Source organism: Scyliorhinus torazame, chromosome 4, assembly GCF_047496885.1.
Source record: "Scyliorhinus torazame isolate Kashiwa2021f chromosome 4, sScyTor2.1, whole genome shotgun sequence".
NCBI lineage: Eukaryota > Metazoa > Chordata > Chondrichthyes > Carcharhiniformes > Scyliorhinidae > Scyliorhinus > Scyliorhinus torazame.
This window is the reverse complement of record NC_092710.1, coordinates 298,070,505-298,089,731: the sequence shown is the minus strand read 5'-3', so window position 1 is coordinate 298,089,731 and position 19,227 is coordinate 298,070,505. Positions and strand designations below refer to the sequence as shown.

The following is a 19,227-nucleotide window of genomic DNA, read 5'->3' as shown; positions in this document are numbered from 1 at the left end:
TGGAAGGTGTTGAGGAGGTTTGGGTTCGGGGAGGGGTTTGTCAGTTGGGTCAGACTCCTATATGGGGCCCCAGTGGCAAGTGTAGTCACAAACCGGCAAAGATCGGAGTATTTTCGGTTACATAGGGGAACAAGGCAGGGGTGCCCCTTGTCCCCATTACTGTTCGCGTTGGCAATTGAACCACTGGCCATAGCGATGAGAGACTCTAAGAAATGGAGGGGGGTGGTTAAAGGGGGCGAGGAACATCGAGTGTCACTCTACGCAGATGACCTACTGCTATATGTGGCGGATCCTGTAGAGGGGATGACAGAGGTTATGCAGATATTGAGGGAGTTTGGAGATTTTTCGGGAAACAGGCTAAATATGGGGAAGAGTGAGCTTTGTGTAATACACCCTGGGGACCAGGGAAGAGGAATAGATGCCCTGCCGTTAAGGAGAGTGGAAACGAGCTTCCGATATTTGGGGATTCAGGTAGCTAGGAGCTGGGGAACTCTACACAAACTCAATCTGACGCGGCTGGTGGAGCAGATGGAGGAGGATTTCAAGAGGTGGGATATGCTGCCGCTCTCACTGGCGGGCAGAGTGCAGGCGTTAAAAATGATGGTTCTCCCAAGGTTTCTTTTCGTGTTTCAATGTCTCCCCATTCTGATCACGAAGGCCTTTTTCAAGAAAATAGACAGGAGCGTTATGAGTTTTGTATGGGCAGGGAAGACCCCGAGGGTAAGGAGGGGGTTCCTGCAGCGTGGCAGGGACAGAGGGGGACTGGCGTTGCCGAACCTGGACGACTACTACTGGGCCGCCAATGTGGCGATGGTTTGTAAGTGGATGAGGGAGGGAGAGGGGGCGGCGTGGAAGAGGCTGGAGATGGCGTCATGTAAGGGAACCAGCCTAAAGGTGCTGGTGACGGCGCCGCTGCCGCTCTCCCCAAAAAGGTATACCACAAACACAGTGGTGGTGGCAACCTTAAGGATCTGAGGGCAGTGGAGGCGACACAGGGGGGTAATGGGTGCCTCGGTGTGGTCCCCGATCAGGAACAACCATAGGTTTGTCCCAGGAAGGATGGACGGAGGGTTCCAGAGCTGGCAACGGGCAGGAATTAGGAGATTGAGAGATTTGTTTATTGACGGGACATTCGCGAGCCTGGGAGCGCTGGAGGAAAAGTATGAGCTGCCCCCGGGGAATAATTTTAGATACATGCAAGTGAGGGCGTTTACGAGGCAACAGGTGAGGGAATTTCCGCTGCTCCCGACACAGGGGATCCAAGATAGATTGATTTCCGGGATATGGGTCGGGGAGGGCAAAGTGTCCGAAATATATCAGGAGATGGGAGACGAGGGGGAGGCGCTGGCAGAGGAGCTGAAGGGAAAATGGGAAGAAGAGCTGGGGGAGGAGATTGAGGAGGGGCTGTGGGCTGATGCCCTAAGTAGGGTAAATTCCTCGTCCTCGTGTGCCAGGCTTAGCCTGATACAATTTAAGGTTCTACACAGCACATATGACGGGAGCAAGACTGAGCAGGTTCTTCGGAGTGGAGGACAGGTGCAGGAGGTGCTTGGGAAGCCCGGCGAACCACACACACATGTTCTGGTTGTGTCCGGCACTGGAAGAGTACTGGAGGGGAGTGGCAAAGGTGATCTCAAAGGTGATGAAGGTCCGGGTCAAGCCAGGCTAGGGGTTAGCTATATTTGGGGTAGTGGAAGAGCCGGGAGTGCAGGAGGCGAAAGAGGCCGATATTCTGGCCTTTGCGTCCCTGATAGCCCGGCGAAGGATCTTACTCATGTGGAAGGAAGCGAAACCCCCCGGCGTGGAGGCCTGGATAAACGATATGGCAGGGTTCATAAAACTAGAACGAATGACATTTGCGCTGAGAGGATCGGCTCAGGGGTTCTCCAGGCGGTGGCAACCGTTCCTTGACTATCTCGCGGAACGTTAAGGGAAAATAGATCGTCAGCAGCAGCAGCCCGGGGAGGGGGGGGAGGGAGCATTATTTTTTGTTAATTTGTTAGTTCACTATTTTATTTAAATAATGTTATTTATCAGTTATTGTGCTATTTTTATGTTGATTTGTAAAGTGGAAAAATTCTGTTTGAAAACTTTAATAAAATATATATATTTAAAAAAAGAGGCAAGAGTCAGTGATAGCCCCAAAGATTGGGGTAAATTCAGAATCCCACAAAGGAGGACTTAAAAGATGACAAAGAGCAGAAAATAAACTACACGGGCAAACTAATGAGGAAAATAAAAACTGACAATAAGAACTTCTTTAAATATATAAAAAGCAAGAGAGAGGTCAATGTGAACATAGGTCCCTTAGAAAATGAATCTGGGGAGATAGTTATGGGGAACAAGGAAATGGCAGATATTTTGCACAAGTCTTTACGGTGGAAGATACTTTGAACATCCCATTAATACTAATGAATACAGGGAGCAATTAAATACCATCATCATCACTGGAGAAGCAATATTAGACAAATTAATGGGGCTAAAGGCAGGTAAGTCCCCAGGCCCTGATGGCTTGCATCTTAGGATCCTAATAGAAGTAGCTACAGAGATGGTGGATGCAACATGGATAAAAGCAACAGATACTGTCAGACCTGCTGACATTGTCCAGTATTTTGATTGTGATAGTGGATGCATTGATTGTAATTTTCCAAAAACTCCTTGGATTCTGGAGAAGTACTGGAGGATTGGAAAACCGCCAACCGCTATTCAAAAAGGGGTGAGGCAAAAAGCGGATAACTATAGACCGATTAAACTAACATCTATTGTTGGAAAAATGTTGGAATCAATTATCAAGGAAGTAATAACAGCAAATTTGGGAAATCATAATCTAATCTATCAGAATCAGCATATCTTCATGAAAGGGAAATCGTGTCTGACTAATTCATTAGAGTTTTCCGAGGAAGTTGCAACGAGAGTGGATAGAGGGGAAACAGTAGATGTGTTATATTTGGGCTTCCATGAGGTATTCAACAAGGCACCAAACAAAAGGTTAAGTTGTAAGATAAGAGCCCATGGTGTTGAAGGAAGTACATTGGCATTGAGAGAGAATTGGTTAATGGGCAGGAAACAGTGAATGGGGATAAGGGGTTCTTATTCAAATTGGTGACCTGTAACCAGTGGGGTTCTACAGGGATCAGTGCTGGGACCGCAACTGTTTACAATATAGATGAATGACTTGGAGGAATGAAGCGAATGCACTGTAGCCAAATTTGCAGACGACACAAAAATAGGTGGAAAAGCAAGTTGCGAGTGGGATATCAACAGTTTGCAAGGTGATAGTGATAGGTTAAGTAAGTGGGCAAAAAGTTGGCAAATGGAGTATAATGTGGGAAAATGTGAAGTTGATCATTTTGGAAGGGAGAACAAAAGGACAGTATTGTTTTAGTGTAGAAAAACTGCAGAAAGCTGCAACACAAAGGGCCTTGGGGACACTTGTGCATGAAACACAGAAAGCTAGCGCACAGGTGCAGCAGGTAATCAGGAAGGCTAATGGAATGTTGGCCCTTATTTCAAGGGGGTTGGAGTGTAAGAGCAGGGAAGTCTTGCTGCAACTGTACAAGGTACCCGAGAGATCACGGGCAGGATTCTCCGGGAATTGGCGGGGCGGGCAGAAACAGCGCAGTGGAGTGGCGGGAACCACTCCGGCGTCGGGCCGACCCAAAGGTGCGGAATCTTCCACACCTTCAGGGGCTAGGACGGCGCCGGAGCGGTTTGCGCCCCGCCGGCTGGCGTGGAAGGCCTTTGGCGCTGCGCCAGCCGGGGCCGAAGGGACTCCGCTGGCCGGCGCGGGTCCGCGCATGCGCGGGAGCATCAGCGGCTGCTGATGTCATCCCCGTGCATGCACAGGGGGGTTCACCTTCGCGCCGGCCATTGCGGAGGCTTACACGGCTGTGTAATGGCTGTCAGTCGGTTAATTTGCTTGATTTGGACCTTCTACCTTTATAAGCCTCTAACAACTCTCTAGGTCCAGCAGTGCCGCCTGGAATGGTGGTCACTGCCAGGACTGCATCTAGTCCCCAACAACGATCATCAAGGGAGTGTCTCTCTAGGATGACAGGCCCTAGAAAGGGGCACTAATGGAGTGCCTTTGAATGTTTGCCATTGCCTATTCACATTTCCCAATCGATCATAGTCAACTCACGCTTCATTTTATCGTAATTTCCTTTGTTAAGATTCAGGACCCTACTCTCAGAAGCAACTACTTCACTCCCCATTTTGATGAAAAGTTCTATCACATTATGGTGCAGGAAGGTGGAAATCTGGTTGGTAGAAGATCAGCCACGATCTTAGTGAATAGCACGGCTTGAAGGTAGAAGAACAAAGAAATGTACAGCACAGGTATGTGTGCGCACGTGTGTGCATACGCAATGGCTGAAAGTAAGACGTTGGAAATCATTACTGGGGGTGGAGTTGTAACATGCAAAATTTCTGGAGAAAAAGAGTTAGGCCCATCTAGGTGTCACCTCAACTCAATGGTAGCTCATAGGAACATAGGAATTAGGAGCAGAAGTTGGCAATTCAGCCCTTCGAGCCTGCTCCACCATTCAATCAGATCATGGCTGATCTCTTCCTGGTCTCAAATCCACCCCCTCACCTGTTCCCCATATCCCTTTAACTTGCTTTTTAATCAGGAATATATATATCTCCTTCTTGAAACCATTTAATGATTCCGACTCCACCGCACAATGGGGCAGCGAGTTCCACAAATTCACCACCCTCTGCGAGAAGTAGTTCCTCCTCATCTCAGTTCTCTCAGTCAGGAAGTGGTCTGGTAAAGTCTCACTCCAGAGACATGGGGCGGAATTCTCCCCCCCCACGTTGGGTGGGAGAATCGCCGGGGTGCCGCGCGTGTCCCGCCACGCTGTCCTGATGCCCGCACGCGATTCTCCCACCCCCCCCAAACCGGTGCAGCGAGAATCACGGCTGGCCGCTGGGAGAATCGGCACTCGCCGTTTGCAACAGGTGAGTGGCGATTCTCCGGCCCGGATGGGCCGAGCGGCCTGCCCAATATGACGGGTTCCCGCTGGCGCCATCCACACCTGGTCGCTGCCAACGGGAACAGTGTGGGAATGCTGGGGGGGGGGCTGCCTGTGGGAGGGGGGGGGGGAAAGAGGGGGGTTCCTGCACCGGGGGGGGAGGGGCCTCAAATGGGGTCTGGCCCGCGATCGGTGCCCCCCGATCGGCGGGCCGGCCTCTCTGAAGGAGGACCTCCTTTCCTCCGCCGCCCCGCAAGATCCATCCGACATCTTCTTGCGGGTCGGCCTCGGGGAGGACGGCAACCGCACATGCGCGGGTGATGTCATTTATGCAGCGCCGCTTTTACGCGGCACCAAGGCCCGGCACGCGTAAATGACGCGACGCCGCTCCTAGCCCCCAGGGGACGGGAGAATAGGGGGCTGGGAGCGGGCTCCGACGCCGGAGTGAAACACTCCAGTTTTCACTCTGCTGTCGGCACTTAGACTCCCGATGGGAGAATTACGCGCATGAGTACAAACATGTCCAGGAAACATAGTGAAATAGAGAGCCTTTCAGGTAAATGTCAAGGGTTCCATTGTACTACTGGAGGAAAAGTAGGGTGTTGAGGCGAGCACTTCATTGACTGTGAAGCATTTGGGATGTCGCAAATGGCACTTTTGCATCTTTATTCTCTTCATAAGTACATTTGGTACCTACACTACTATTAATTAGGCTGCAAACCTGTGCCAATATGCTAGTGAGTCCTTTCATGAGTGGATGTACCATCCAGAGGAAGGTTCAAGCTGCACCCAAGATTCACCAACAACTGCTAATTAGTTGCCTTGCCAGCAAACATTCATTTATTGTGAAATTAGCATCAGATAACAAGCTTCTGTTTTCTCTCCATTTCAGTTTCAATTTTGTGTTAGAAGAGCTTGTAAGTATTAGATTCAGTACTCCTTTCTTCCTCCACTGACACTGAAGAAGCTGAATTGATGACTGTCAGGACTGCTGATGCTGTTCCACCATGTTACTCTTCATCACTGTGTTACTCTTCACCACTGTGTTACTCTTCACCGCCGTGTTACTCTTCATCGCCGTGTTACTCTTCACCGCCGTGTTACTCTTCACCGCCGTGTTACTCTTCACCGCCGTGTTACTCTTCACCGCCGTGTTACTCTTCACCGCCGTGTTACTCTTCACCGCCGTGTTACTCTTCACCGCCGTGTTACTCTTCACCGCCGTGTTACTCTTCACCGCCGTGTTACTCTTCACCGCCGTGTTACTCTTCATCGCCGTGTTACTCTTCACCGCCGTGTTACTCTTCACCGCCGTGTTACTCTTCACCGCCGTGTTACTCTTCACCGCCGTGTTACTCCTCATCACTGTGTTACTCCTCATCACTGTGTTACTCCTCATCACTGTGTTACTCCTCATCACTGTGTTACTCCTCATCACTGAGTTACTCTTCACCACTGTGCCAATCTTCACCACTGGGGTTGGTTTAGCATAGGGCTAAAGAGCTGGCTTTTAATGCAGACCAAAGCAGGCCAGCAGCACGGTTCAATTTCCGTACCAGCCTCTCCGAACAGGAGCCGGGATGTGGCGACTAGGGGCTTTTCACAGTAACTTCATTTGAAGCCTACTTGTGACAAAAAGCGATTTTCATTTTCATTTTATCATTGTGTTACTCTTCACTACTGTGTTACTCTTCGCCACTCTGTTCCTCTTTACCACCATGTTACTCTTCATCACTGTGTCCTCTTTACCATCATAGAATTTTATTCCTAATTCCTTATTGCGATGTTGAGGAATAATCAAACAGAGGATAACTGGAAAATTCCATTTAAGAACCATTGTTTTTATTAAACAGTCCCACATGGTGTTGATCCAGAGAAATACATACAAATATCTTGAAGGAATCATGAATGTTATTTCCTGCTTAGGCTGGGTGAAATCTCCAGTGAGTAATAGCTTGATTAAAGATCTGAGTGATTGTCTGATTTTTGTTTCTACTGTGGTGGAACATGTCACTTCAAGTAAATGAATCCAGGAGCTGGACCTAGTCACCTCCATTTCTTCCAATCTACTGGTTAAACATGGACGCTTACTCTTTACTCAGCTGACATTCCCCAATAAGCAAATGTCTCACCTGAAGAACTGACTCCTTGGTACGAAAACTGAACTTTCCTATCTGGTTTTCATCAACTTCCTTGATTGCTAATGGTAAACTCGAGGGAACGTATCTGTAAACAAAAAAAATTAAGGAAAATTAATAAATTGGTACAATAAACATGTTATGGGCAAATGGATTTTAACAAAGTTATCTATTACACTCTGATAAGAAAGATAAGGAACTCACATTTCATTGACCACTTAAGAGCCAATGTCCATCCATCCTTAATTTTGAGGCAGGCAGGGGGGAACATGCCAAGTCTATCTGATCTAAGGAGGCCTTGTGGTGCAATGGTGTCAAGCCTTTATAGCTTGACCGGAAGCTCTGGGTTTGAATTCATCACCAGGACTTGCTGGTCACGGAAAAAATGCTCATAACGGAGTTCAAAAAGCTGACAATCTCCTCCGGAATCCTTCCATCGCTTCCCCATTATTCCCCGAAGGGTAAACCATATGGTGGGCGTGAAGATACGCTAAAAGAAAAACCCTACCCTCGCCTTGAGTGGGAAGTGGGGGACCTCCCTCAATGGGCACCTTTCAACTTCAGGCACCTTCCCACCATGTTTTGCATCCCACGAGTGCTCCATCTCACCCTGGCCTTTCCATCAAGACACTCTTCGCTGTGAATGACCTGATCCTGGGACTTAGGATCTTAAGGCTGCTTGTAATCCCAGTCCTGGCCACTACTGGCAGAGGTGCCGTGGGCAATCGTCGGCAGCACTCGGTGGTGGGAGTCGCACCCGAGGGAGGAAAGCCCCTTGGAGAGTGGCTCCAAGACTGTGGGACTGTTGTGGGGAATCAGAGGGGATGCGTTCTGCACTGTCTCATCGGGCGGCAGGGCGGGGAACTCCATCATGCGGAAAATCCTGCCACAGGAATGGGAAAAGGTGAGAGAGGGGAACAAATAACTGGGAGCCTTATGAGGCATATCACAATAGAACTGATACGAACATTAGCTGTTGAAAAATAATGTGTTCGAATTTCACTCTTGCAGGTGGTGGGAAACTGGCCCGAGCCGACTGTGCGGTTATGCAGCAGGTGGCCAATTACCCCTTCCAATTTTGATCCTTTTCACTTCACTTCCATCTTTTCCATGGACTTCGACCCACTCCCTCCAGTTTTTGTTGCCATCGCTCAGAATTACAATCTACCCAATGATTTATTTTTAAGACAAGTTATTCAATCATGAAATCCTAAACATACATGTCTAGAAATGATTGCTGGCCATATTAATAAAATAAAGCATTAAACCAAGCATAATTTTTTGGCTGGCACATTAGAGCCACTAAACATTACCCTGGAGTTTGATTTAGTATGAAGCAAGAAGATGAGGCCTGGAGTAAATTTTCATTTATGGCTTCAACTGGCACTGAGCTTTGTTATTAAAGCATTGAACTGGAATGGCTTCAAATGAAAGTCCATAAACAGTTGAACTGTTAAAGGGTTTGCATCATTTTACTCATTTTAATGTAGGCTTCTACACATTTTGGGGGCATTTTGATATATAAAAATAAATACATTATCCAGAAAAGCTGAAGAAATTTTCATTTCCCCCAAGTTAACACCTGAACTAATGGCCGGGATTCTCCATTTGGGAGACTATGGGCAGGATTCACCGTTGTCCGACGCTGATACTGTAGTCGGCAACTGGGCGGAGCATCCCTTCCGACACCCAAATTGTGGGTGCCGCCGCATTGACGCCAGTTTTCTATCCTCCGCACCCTCCGGAATGGCGTCGTCACGTCGCGCGCCACAGGAACAGCGTTGGTGTGTCACCTGAAGGACCTCCCTCGATGCACCGCCCCCAATAGACTGAGTTCCAGGCCGCGCGGGGGTCATGTGGTGTCACCGGTCGGGAACCCGGCATGGCGGCTGCGGACGGTGTCCAATGCCGCCACAGTTGGCCAGAAGAGCTTCCGCGAGGGCTTGGGAGACAGGTGGGGTGTGGCCAGGGGGGGGGGGGGGGGGGGAGCAGTATTTGGCAGGTTGGATCCGCACACGGCCGGCGCCATGTTTTAAGGCGCGACTGCTGCAGGTCTTCGCCGTGCGCATTTGCGGCCACAGACCCAGCGATTCTCCAGCCATTTATATCGTGGCTGCCGGGAGTTTTACCTGGCGTGATTGCTAGACCCTCACCGATCACAGGATTGGTGAGTTTTCCGTGCTGATTTTGGCATCATAAATGCCACAGTTCCCACGCCAGCATCAGCACTTAGCCTCAAAAACAGTGAATCCAGCCCTATGTTCTCCCGCCAGAGGAGAACTGCTACTGCTTTACAAACATCAACCACATCAAAGAGAGTTAAGTGCTGTCAATTTCCAGCTCAGCACTTCAAAATCACTCTAGTGTGAAGGGGTATGATTGGAATGCACTTAACTCCTTTTGATGTGGTTGATGTTTGTAAATATTGTGGTTACAGCTGACTCCTGCTGACCCCGGCCACTCCCGCCTCTCCATGAATGAAGCAAGGCGCACACCTATTTTGTGGAAGCTGTCAATCACAGCCCTTCACGAGAAATGAATGAATGGCTTGAAGCTAAAGGACCTGAGGGGTTTAAACACACGTCACAGCTGTTATCTTTCCAGGATTGGACATGTGTTGCTTCCAGGTGAGTGTTATAACTGTAACTTTTTGGTCTTCCGGTTGAGGTTATGTGGAGCTAAGTCGCACATTCGGCGGCTCCCGCAAAAACAGACTTTTGGGCTCTTTTCAGGGCCCCCAACGGCACCTTTTCGATGCTTCCCGGTGTGGGAAGGAGTCTACAACACCTCCCCATCAGTATATGGTTTCAACTAGGAGTGGGGCGACAAAAAAGGTGGTGGTGGACCCGAAGAAGGTGCGAGGGAAGAAGGACAAAATGGCGGCGGGCGGAGACTAGGCAGCGTGGATGCAGTGGGCGGAGGAGCAGCAGGAGGGTATCCAGCGCTGCTTAAAAGAGATTAAAACGGACATGCTAGAGCCGATGAAGGCTTCTATTGATAAGCTGCTGGAGCCACAGACGGCCCAAGGGGCGGCGATTCCCGAAGCTCGACGAAAGATCTCTGACAATAAGGACAAGATCTTAGGCCTGGCGGTAAAGGTGGAGGCACACAAGGCGCTCCACAAGAAATGGCAGGAGCGGTTCGAGGGGATGGAGAATCGGTCGAGGCGGAAGAATCTGCGGATTCTGGGCCTCCCGGAGGGGCTGTATGTGGGGGCCTATGTGGTCACCATGTTGAACTCGCTGATGGGAGCGGGGTCCTTACAGGGGCCCCTGGAGCTGGAAGGGGCCCATAGAGTGCTGGCGAGGAGACCCAAGGCTAACGAGCCTCCGCGGGCGGTGCTGGTGAGGTTCCATCGGTTCGTCGATCGGGAGTGTATGCTCAGGTGGGCCAAGAAGGAGAGGAGCAGCAGGTGGGAGAACGCGGCTGTTCGGATATATCAAGACTGGAGTGCGGAGGTGGCGAAGAGGAGGGCCGGGTACAATCGAGCGAAGGCGGTGCTGCACAGGAAGGGGGTGAAGTTTGGCATGCTGCACCCGGCGCGACTGTGGGTTACCGACAAGGACCGGCGCCATTATTTTGAGTCTCCGGAGAAGGCGTGGGCCTTTGTTCAGGCCGAGAAGCTGGACACAGATTGAGGGTCAGGATGGGCGATTGGGGACTGCGGTTGATATGTTATGTTTATTTATTTTTTTCGAGGGGGGGCCTTTGTATTGCTCTGGGTTTCTTTTTCTCTGTGTTTTCTCTTTCGGGTCGGTTAGGGTGGCTGGGGCGGGTTGGGCACTGTTTTGATTGGGTTAGTCGGGGGGGCTCTTGGAGAGGGGTAGGCAAAAGGAATACGGGAGGGTGGACGGCGGTGAGATGGGGCCCCGTGGGGGAGGGGGAGGCCCGAGTCGGGAGTGAGGGGACTGTGCCTGTAAAAGGAGCTGCGTCAGAGGTGGCGGGGCCTGGTAGGTGGAAAGCGCGGGCCTTTTCCCGCGCTGAAGACTGAAGGGGGCGGGGTCGGGGCGGAGAAGCGAGGGTGGTTTCCCACGCTTAGAATGGAAGGGGGAGGGGGAGAGCCTATGGATGGGAAACGGGAGAGGAGGGTGTGCCACACAATGGGAGGAGTCGAAGGAGAGGCGGGAGTGGCCGGGGTCAGCAGGAGTCAGCTGGCTTGCGGAAGTGCAATGGGGGGAATAAATCAGCTACGATGGGTCCTAGCTGGGAGGGGGGGAAATCGAGTTGCTGCTGCTATGGTCAAGGAGGAGCTGGAGCGAGTGGGGGGGGGGGGGGGGTCGAGACGGGGGTATGCCGCTGTGGGGAACGGGCCAGGTGTGGGGTGCGGGTGCGTGGCTGGCCGAGGAGGGGGTCATGGCTAGTCGGCGGGGGAGGGGGGGGGCGGGTAGCCCCCTGATCCGGCTGATAACCTGGAATGTAAGGGGACTGAATGGGCCAGTTAAGCGGGCCCGCGTGTTCGCGCACCTGAAGGGGCTCAAGGCGGATGTGGTTATGCTTCAGGAGACACACCTGAAGGTGGCAGACCAGGTAAGACTGAGGAAAGGGTGGGTAGGTCAGGTGTTTCACTTGGGGCTGGATGCCAAAAATCGAGGGGTGGCAATCTTGGTGGGAAAGAAGGTGTCATTCGAGGCGTCGAGCATTGTGGCAGATAATGGCGGTAGGTACATAATGGTAAGTGGTAAGTTGCAGGGAGAGAGGGTGGTACTGGTCAATGTGTATGCCCCTAACTGGGACGATGCGGGTTTTATGCGGCGTATGTTGGGTCGGATCACAGACTTGGAAGTGGGGGGCCTGATAATGGGGGGAGACTTTAACACGGTGCTGGATCCGGCACTGGATCGCTCCAGGTCTAGGACGGGTAGGAAGCCGGCGGCGGCTAGAGTGCTGAGGGGGTTTATGGACCAGATGGGAGGGGTGGACCCTTGGAGATTTGCAAGGCCGGGGGCTAGGTAATTTTCATTCTTCTCACATGTCCATAAGGCTTATTCCCAAATCGACTTTTTCATTTTGAGTAGGGTGCTGATAGCGAGAGTAGAGGAGCCTGAGTATTCGGCAATAGCCATTTCGGACCACGCCCCGCATTGGGTGGACTTGGAGATGGGGGAGGAGAGGGACCAGCGCCCGCTGTGGCGCTTGGAAGTGGGACTGTTGGCGGACGAGGAGGTGAGCGAGCGGGTCCGAGGAAGTATAGAGAGGTACCTGGATACCAATGACAACGGGGAGGTCCGAGTGGGGATGGTATGGGAGGCACTGAAGGCAGTGGTGAGTTTAGAGCTGATCTCCATTAGGGCCTACAAGGAGCGGAGGGAGATGGAGTGGCTGGTGGGGGAGATGGTGAGGGTAGACAGGAGGTATGCGAAGGAGCCCGAGGAAGGATTGTTGAGGAAGAGGCGTAGCCTCCAGGCCAAATTCGACCTGGTGACCACCAGGAAGGCGGAGGTGCAGTGGAGGAAGGCCCAGGAGGCGATTTACGAGTATGGGGAAAAGGCAAGCCGGATGCTGGCGCATCAGCTTCGGAAGCGGGACGCAGCTAGGGAGATCGGGGGAGTTAAGAACAGGGGAGGGAGTGTGGTGCGGAGTGGGGCTGGCATCAATGGGGTCTTCAGGGACTTTTACGAGGAATTGTACCGATCCGAGCCCCCACGGGAAGAGGGAGAGATGGGCCGCTTCCTGGACCAATTGAGATTTCCAAAGGTGGAAGAGGGACTGGTGGCGGGATTGGGGGCCCCGATTGGGCTGGAGGAGCTGATCAAAGGGATAGGAAGCATGCAGGTGGGGAAGGCACCGGGGCCGGACGGTTTCCCGGTCGAATTCTATAAAGAATATATGGACTTGTTGGGCTCGCTGTTAGTTAGGACCTTTAATGAGGCAAGGGGGGGGGGGGGGGGGGCTTTGCCCCCGACGATGTCCCGGGCACTGATCTCCGTGTTCCTGAAGCGGGACAGGGATCCCCTGCAATGTGGGTCTTACAGACCGATTTCCTTGCTAAATGTAGATGTCAAGGTGCTGGCGAAGGTCTTAGCCACGAGGAGACGGCAAAGGGGGGGAAGTTGGGGCCTCGGCATGGACCCCATTACGGGGAAACCACCGGTTTGCCCCAAGAAGAACAGGTGGAGGGTTTTCGGCGTGGCACAGGGCAGTGATGCGAAAGTTGGGGGACCTGTTAATGGACGGGAAGTTCGTGAGCCTGGGTGAGCTGGAGGAGAAGTACGGGCTCCTCCCGGGGAACATCTTCAGGTACTTACAGGTAAGGGCGTTTGCCAGACGGCAGGTGGTGGAATTCCCGCGGCTATTGCCACACACAGTACAGGACAGGGTGCTCTCGGGGGGGTGGGTGGGAGTGGGGAAGATCTCAGAAACTTACCAGGTGATGCAGGAGGAGGAGGCCTCGATGGTGGAAGTAAAAGGTAAGTGGGAGGAGGAGTTGGGAGAGGAAATTGAGGAAGGGACCTGGGCAGATGCCCTGGGGAGGGTGAACTCTTCCTCATCGTGCATGAGGCTCAGCCTCATACAGTTTAAGGCGCTGCACAGGGCTCACATGACCGGGACAAGGATGTTTAAGAAGGGTAGCAAGGATAATCCCGGGAACTACATGCCGGTGAGCCTTACTTCAGTGGTAGGGAAATTACTGGAGAGAATTCTTCGAGACAGGATCTACTCCCATTTGGAAGCAAATGGACGTATTAGTGAGAGGCAGCACGGTTTTGTGAAGGGAAGGTCGTGTCTCACTAACTTGATAAGAGTTTTTCGAGGAGGTCACTAAGATGATTGATGCAGGTAGGGCAGTGGATGTTGTCTATATGGACTTCAGTAAGGCCTTTGACAAGGTCCCTCATGGTAGACTAGTACAAAAGGTGAAGTCACACGGGATCAGAGGTGAGCTGGCAAGGTGGATACAGAACTGGCTAGGTCATAGAAGGCAGAGAGTAGCAATGGAAGGATGCTTTTCTAATTGGAGGGCTGTGATCAGTGGCGTTCCACAGGGATCAGTGCTGGGACCTTTGCTCTTTGTAGTATATATAAATGATTTGGAGGAAAATGTAACTGGTCTGATTAGTAAGTTTGCAGACGACACAAAGGTTGGTGGAATTTCGGATAGCGATGAGGACTGTCAGAGGATACAGCAGGATTTAGATTGTTTGGAGACTTGGGCGGAGAGATGGCAGATGGAGTTTAATCCGGACAAATGTGAGGTAATGCACTTTGGAAGGTCTAATGCAGGTAGGGAATATACAGTGAATGGTAGAACCCTCAAGAGTATTGAAAGTCAAAGAGATCTAGGAGTACAGGTCCACAGGTCATTGAAAGGGGCAACACAGGTGGAGAAGGTAGTCAAGAAGGCATACGGCATGCTTGCCTTCATTGGCCGGGGCATTGAGTATAAGACTTGGCAAGTCATGTTGCAGCTGTATAGAATCTTAGTTAGGCCACACTCGGAGTATAGTGTTCAATTCTGGTCGCCACACTACCAGAAGGATGTGGAGGCTTTAGAGAGGGTGCAGAAGAGATTTACCAGAATGTTGCCTGGTATGGAGGGCATTAGCTATGAGGAGTGGTTGAATAAACTCGGTTTGTTCTCACTGGAACGAAGGAGGTTGAGGGGAGACCTGATCGAGGTCTACAAAATTATGAGGGGCATAGACAGAGTGGATAGTCAGAGGCTTTTCCCCAGGGTAGAGGGGTCAATTACTAGGGGGCATAGGTTTAAGGTGAGAGGGGCAAGGTTTAGAGTAGATGTACGAGGCAAGTTTTTTACGCAGAGGGTAGTGGGCGCCTGGAACTCACTACCGGAGGAGGTGGTGGAAGCAGGGACGATAGTGACATTTAAGGGGCATCTTGACAAATACATGAATAGGATGGGAATAGAGGGATACGGACCCAGGAAGTGTAGAAGATTGTAGTTTAGTCGGGCAGCATGGTCGGCACGGGCTTGGAGGGCCGAAGGGCCTGTTCCTGTGCTGTACATTTCTTTGTTCTTTGTTCTTTGTTGAGCCGGTATTTTGGGGGTGAGGACAGGTGTGTTAGGTGCTCAGGGAGCCCAGCAAATCACACCCATATGTTCTGGGCATGCCCAGTGCTGGAGGAACTTTGGAAGGGCGTAGCGTCGAGCGTGGTAGGATCCAGGGTCAAACCGGGCCGGGGCTCGCAATATTTGGGGTGGCAGAGGAGCCGGGAGTGCAGGACGCTAAAGAGGCCGGTGTTCTGGCCTTTGCGTCCCTGGTAGCCCGGCGAAGGATTCTCCTTCAGCGGAAGGATGCGAGGCCCCCAAGCGTGGAATCCTGGATCAGCGATATGGCAGGGTTCATTAAATTGGAGAGGGTGAAATTCGCCTTGAGAGGGTCGATACAAGGGTTCTTTAGGCGGTGGCAACCGTTGGGCTTTCTGGCAGAATGATAGACATTGGTTAATGGCAGCAGCAGCTCGGGGGGGTTGGGGGGGGGGGGGTTACTTTATTACTGTTTTTGTTATTTACACTGAAGGGTCGGAGGGGGTGTATATACCTGTTGTGTTAAGTCGGGGTGTTAATGTTAATTTATTATTTATGTACAGGGGGGTGAGGGGGGGGGGGTTATGGGGGGTTGCTTTCCTAGATTGTGTTTTGTACTTAACCCTGTTGGGTTCTTTTTTTTCCTCATTTTGTTATTGATATTTTATGAAAACCTTTAATAAAAATTATTTTTTTTTAAAAATAACTGTAACTTTTTTCACTGCTCCTGTCTTGACTGCTCTCTAGATTCCAGATTGGGGTCTCTTATCTGGAGGGAAGGGTATCTGTGAGGGGGGGGTTCCCTTTAGTTTGGAGGTCCCTTTAGTTGGGCAGCACGGTAGCACAGTGGTTAGCACTGTTGCTTCACAGCGCCAGGGCCCCAGGTTCGATTCCCGGCTTGGGTCACTGTCTGTGTGGAGTCCGCACGTTCTCCCCGTGTGGGTTTCCTCCGGGTGCTCCAGTTTCCTCCCACAAGTCCCGAAAGACGTGCTGTTAGTTGAATTGGACATTCTGAATTCTCCCTCTGTGTACCCGAACAGGCGCCGGAATGTGGTGACTCGGGGCTTTACACAGTAACGTCATTGCAGTGTTAATGTAAGCCTACTTGTGACAATAAAGATTATTATTAGGTCTCTGGGGGGTCCCCTTTAGTTAATTTAATAATAATAGCTTGAGAGTCGGCTGGAGGCTCAGTGGTGCATCCGCGAAGCTGAGAGGTTCCTGGATGCCACGTTTTTAGACAGCTTAAGGAGGTGAAGTCAGGGAGGGAATGGGTGACCATTAGTGAGAAGAATGGGGGCAGGCAGGTCGTCAGGAAAACCCCAGAGTGCATCTCACTCAAGAACCGTTTTTGTGTGTTGGAAAACGGTGAGAGGAATAGTGCCAGAAGACTGGAGGATAGCAAATGTTGTCCCCTTGTTCAAGAAGGGAAGTAGAGACAACCCCGGTAACTATAGACCAGTGAGCCTTACTTCTGTTGTGGGAAAAATCTTGGAAAGGTTTATAAGAGATAGGGTGTATAATCATCTGGAAAGGAATAATTTGATTAGAGATAGTCAACACGGTTTTGTGAAGGGTAGGTCGTGCCTCACAAACCTTATTGAGTTCTTTGAGAAGGTGACCAAACAGGTGGACGAGGGTAAAGCAGTTGATATGGTGTGTATGGATTTCAGTAAAGCATTTGATAAGATTCCCCACGGTATGCTACTGCAAAAAATACGGAGGCATGGGATTCAGGGTGATTTAGCAGTTTGGATCAGAAATTGGCTAGCTGGAAGAAGACAAAGGGTGGTGGTTGATGGGAAATGTTCAGACTGGAGTCCAGTTACTAGTGGTGTACCACAAGGATCTGTTTTGGGGCAACTGCTGTTTGTCATTTTTATAAATGACCTGGAGGAGGGCGTAGAAGGATGGGTGAGTAAATTTGCAGATGACACTAAAGTCGGCGGAGTTGTGGACAGTGCAGAAGGATTTTACAAGTTACAGAGGGACATAGATAAGCTGCAGCGCTGGGCTGAGAGGGGGCAAATGGAGTTTAATGCAGAAAAGTGTGAGGTGATTCATTTTGGAAGGAATAACAGGAAGACAGAGTACTGGGCTAATGGTAAGATTCTTGGCAGTGTGGATGAGCAGAGAGATCTCGGTGTCCATGTATATAGATCCCTGAAAGTTGCCACCCAGGTTGAGAGTTGTTAAGAATGCGTATGGTGTGTTAGCTTTTATTGGTAGAGGGATTGAGTTTCGGAGCCATGAGGTCATGATGAAGCTGTACAAAATTCTGGTGCAGCCGCATTTGGAGTATTACGTGCAATTCTGGTCGCCGCATTATAGGAAGGATGTGGAAGCATTGGAAAGGGTGCAGAGGAGATTTACCAGAATGTGGCCTGGTATGGAGGGAAGATCTTATGAGGAAAGGCTGAGGGACTTGAGGCTGTTTTCGTTGGAGAGAAGAAGGTTAAGAGGTGACTTAATTGAGGCATACAAGATGATCCGAGGATTGGATAGGGTGGACAGTGAGAGCCTTTTTCCTCGGATGGTGATGTCTAGCACGAGGGGACATAGCTTTAAATTGAGGGGTGATAGATATAGGACAGATGTCAGAGGTAGGTTCTTTACTCAGAGAGTAGTAAGGGCGTGGAATGCCCTGCCTGCAACAGTAGTGGACTCGCCAACACCAAGGGCATTCATATGGTCATTGGATAGACATATGGATGATAAGGGAATAGTGTAGATGGGCTTTAGATTGGTTTCACAGGTCGGCCAACATCGAGGGCCGAAGGGCCTGTACTGCGCTGTAATGTTCTATGTTCTATGAGAGTGACGGTTCCTCTGGGGAGTGCAGCCGGAGCCAGGTTCACGGCACTGTGGGTAGCTCAGCTGCACAAGGGGGGTGGGGTGAGAGTGGAAGAGCAGTAGTGGTTGGAGACCCAATGGTGAGGGCTGTAGACAGATGTTTCTGTGGCTGCAGACGTGACTACAGGATGGTGCATTGCCTCCCTGGTCAAGAATGTCACTGAACAATTGTAGGGCAATCTGAAGTGGGAGGGTGACCAATCAGGGGTCTTGGTTCACATTGGCACCAATAACATAGGTAGAAAGAGGGATGAGGTCCTGCAGAAAGAATTTAGGGAGCTAAACAGCTGATTGAAAAGCAGGACCTCAAATCTCTGGATTACTTCCAATGGCACGTGCCAGTGAGTATAGGAATAGGAGGATAGAGCAGATGAATGTGTGTCTGAAGAGGTGCTGCAGGAGGGGGGGCTTTAGTTTCCTGGGTCACTGGATCAGTTTCTGGAGAGGGTGGGACGTGTACAAATCAGACAGGTTGCACCTAAATTGGAATGGGACCAGCATCTTTGTGGGTGGTTTGCGAGTGCTATTCGTGGGTGGTTTGCGAGGGGTTTTAATTAATTTGGCAGTGGTATGGGTCACTGTCCGGAATCACAGTGAGAGGTGATGCACAGCTAAATATAGAAGAAAAAACCAAGTCAGTGTGGAAGACAGAGCAAAGAGAGATATGTCGAGGCACAGGGGAATATGATAGCAAGGCCGGATGCCATCTATATTAATGCAAGGAGCCTTACTGCTGAGGCTGAAGAATTGAGGGTGTTGATTAATACAAGGTGGTATGATATCACAGCGACATGATTGAGGGAGGGGCAGGACTGGCAGCTCAATATTCCGGGGGAGTGGGGGGAACCAGCCCCTCAGAGATCAGGCCACCATTTTGAAAGGGTGCCCTGGTCTCTAAGTGGGCTTGAGGGTCACCACACCCCACCCATGGGCAATGTCACCCCCCACAAAGATGGGCACTACCCCAGAACTTCCCAAGTGATGAAACTTTGCTATGTGGTTGCTGAGGACCCCCTTTTCAGGACATCCACGCCCCTTTCACCCCCTCCCCCCCCCCCTTCCAGGACCCCCAGCCTTCACCCCCCTCAACCTTCCAGAGGCCCTTTCATACCTGCCCTGCACCCCACCCCACCCTTCATACCAGCCCCCTCGACCCCTCCTTTCATGGGCATGGCCCCTCCTTCAGGCTTTGACCCTGGGCCATGCCACCCTGGCACCTGGGAATCCTGGAAGTTGTCCGGCCAACTTGACAGTGGCACCCGGGAACCTGGCA

The 19,227-nt window shown here is 51.0% G+C and overlaps 1 protein-coding gene across 1 annotated transcript in view; it reads right to left on the bottom strand.

Annotated features, from left to right (window-relative positions):
- LOC140411021 (uncharacterized) overlaps positions 1-19,227 on the bottom strand; it is a 399,297-nt gene that overhangs the window by 231,384 nt on the left and 148,686 nt on the right. The window contains exon 22 of the mRNA XM_072499979.1: positions 7,109-7,202. Coding sequence (XP_072356080.1) covers positions 7,109-7,202 — 94 coding nt within the window. The remainder of the gene's footprint in view (positions 1-7,108; positions 7,203-19,227) is intronic.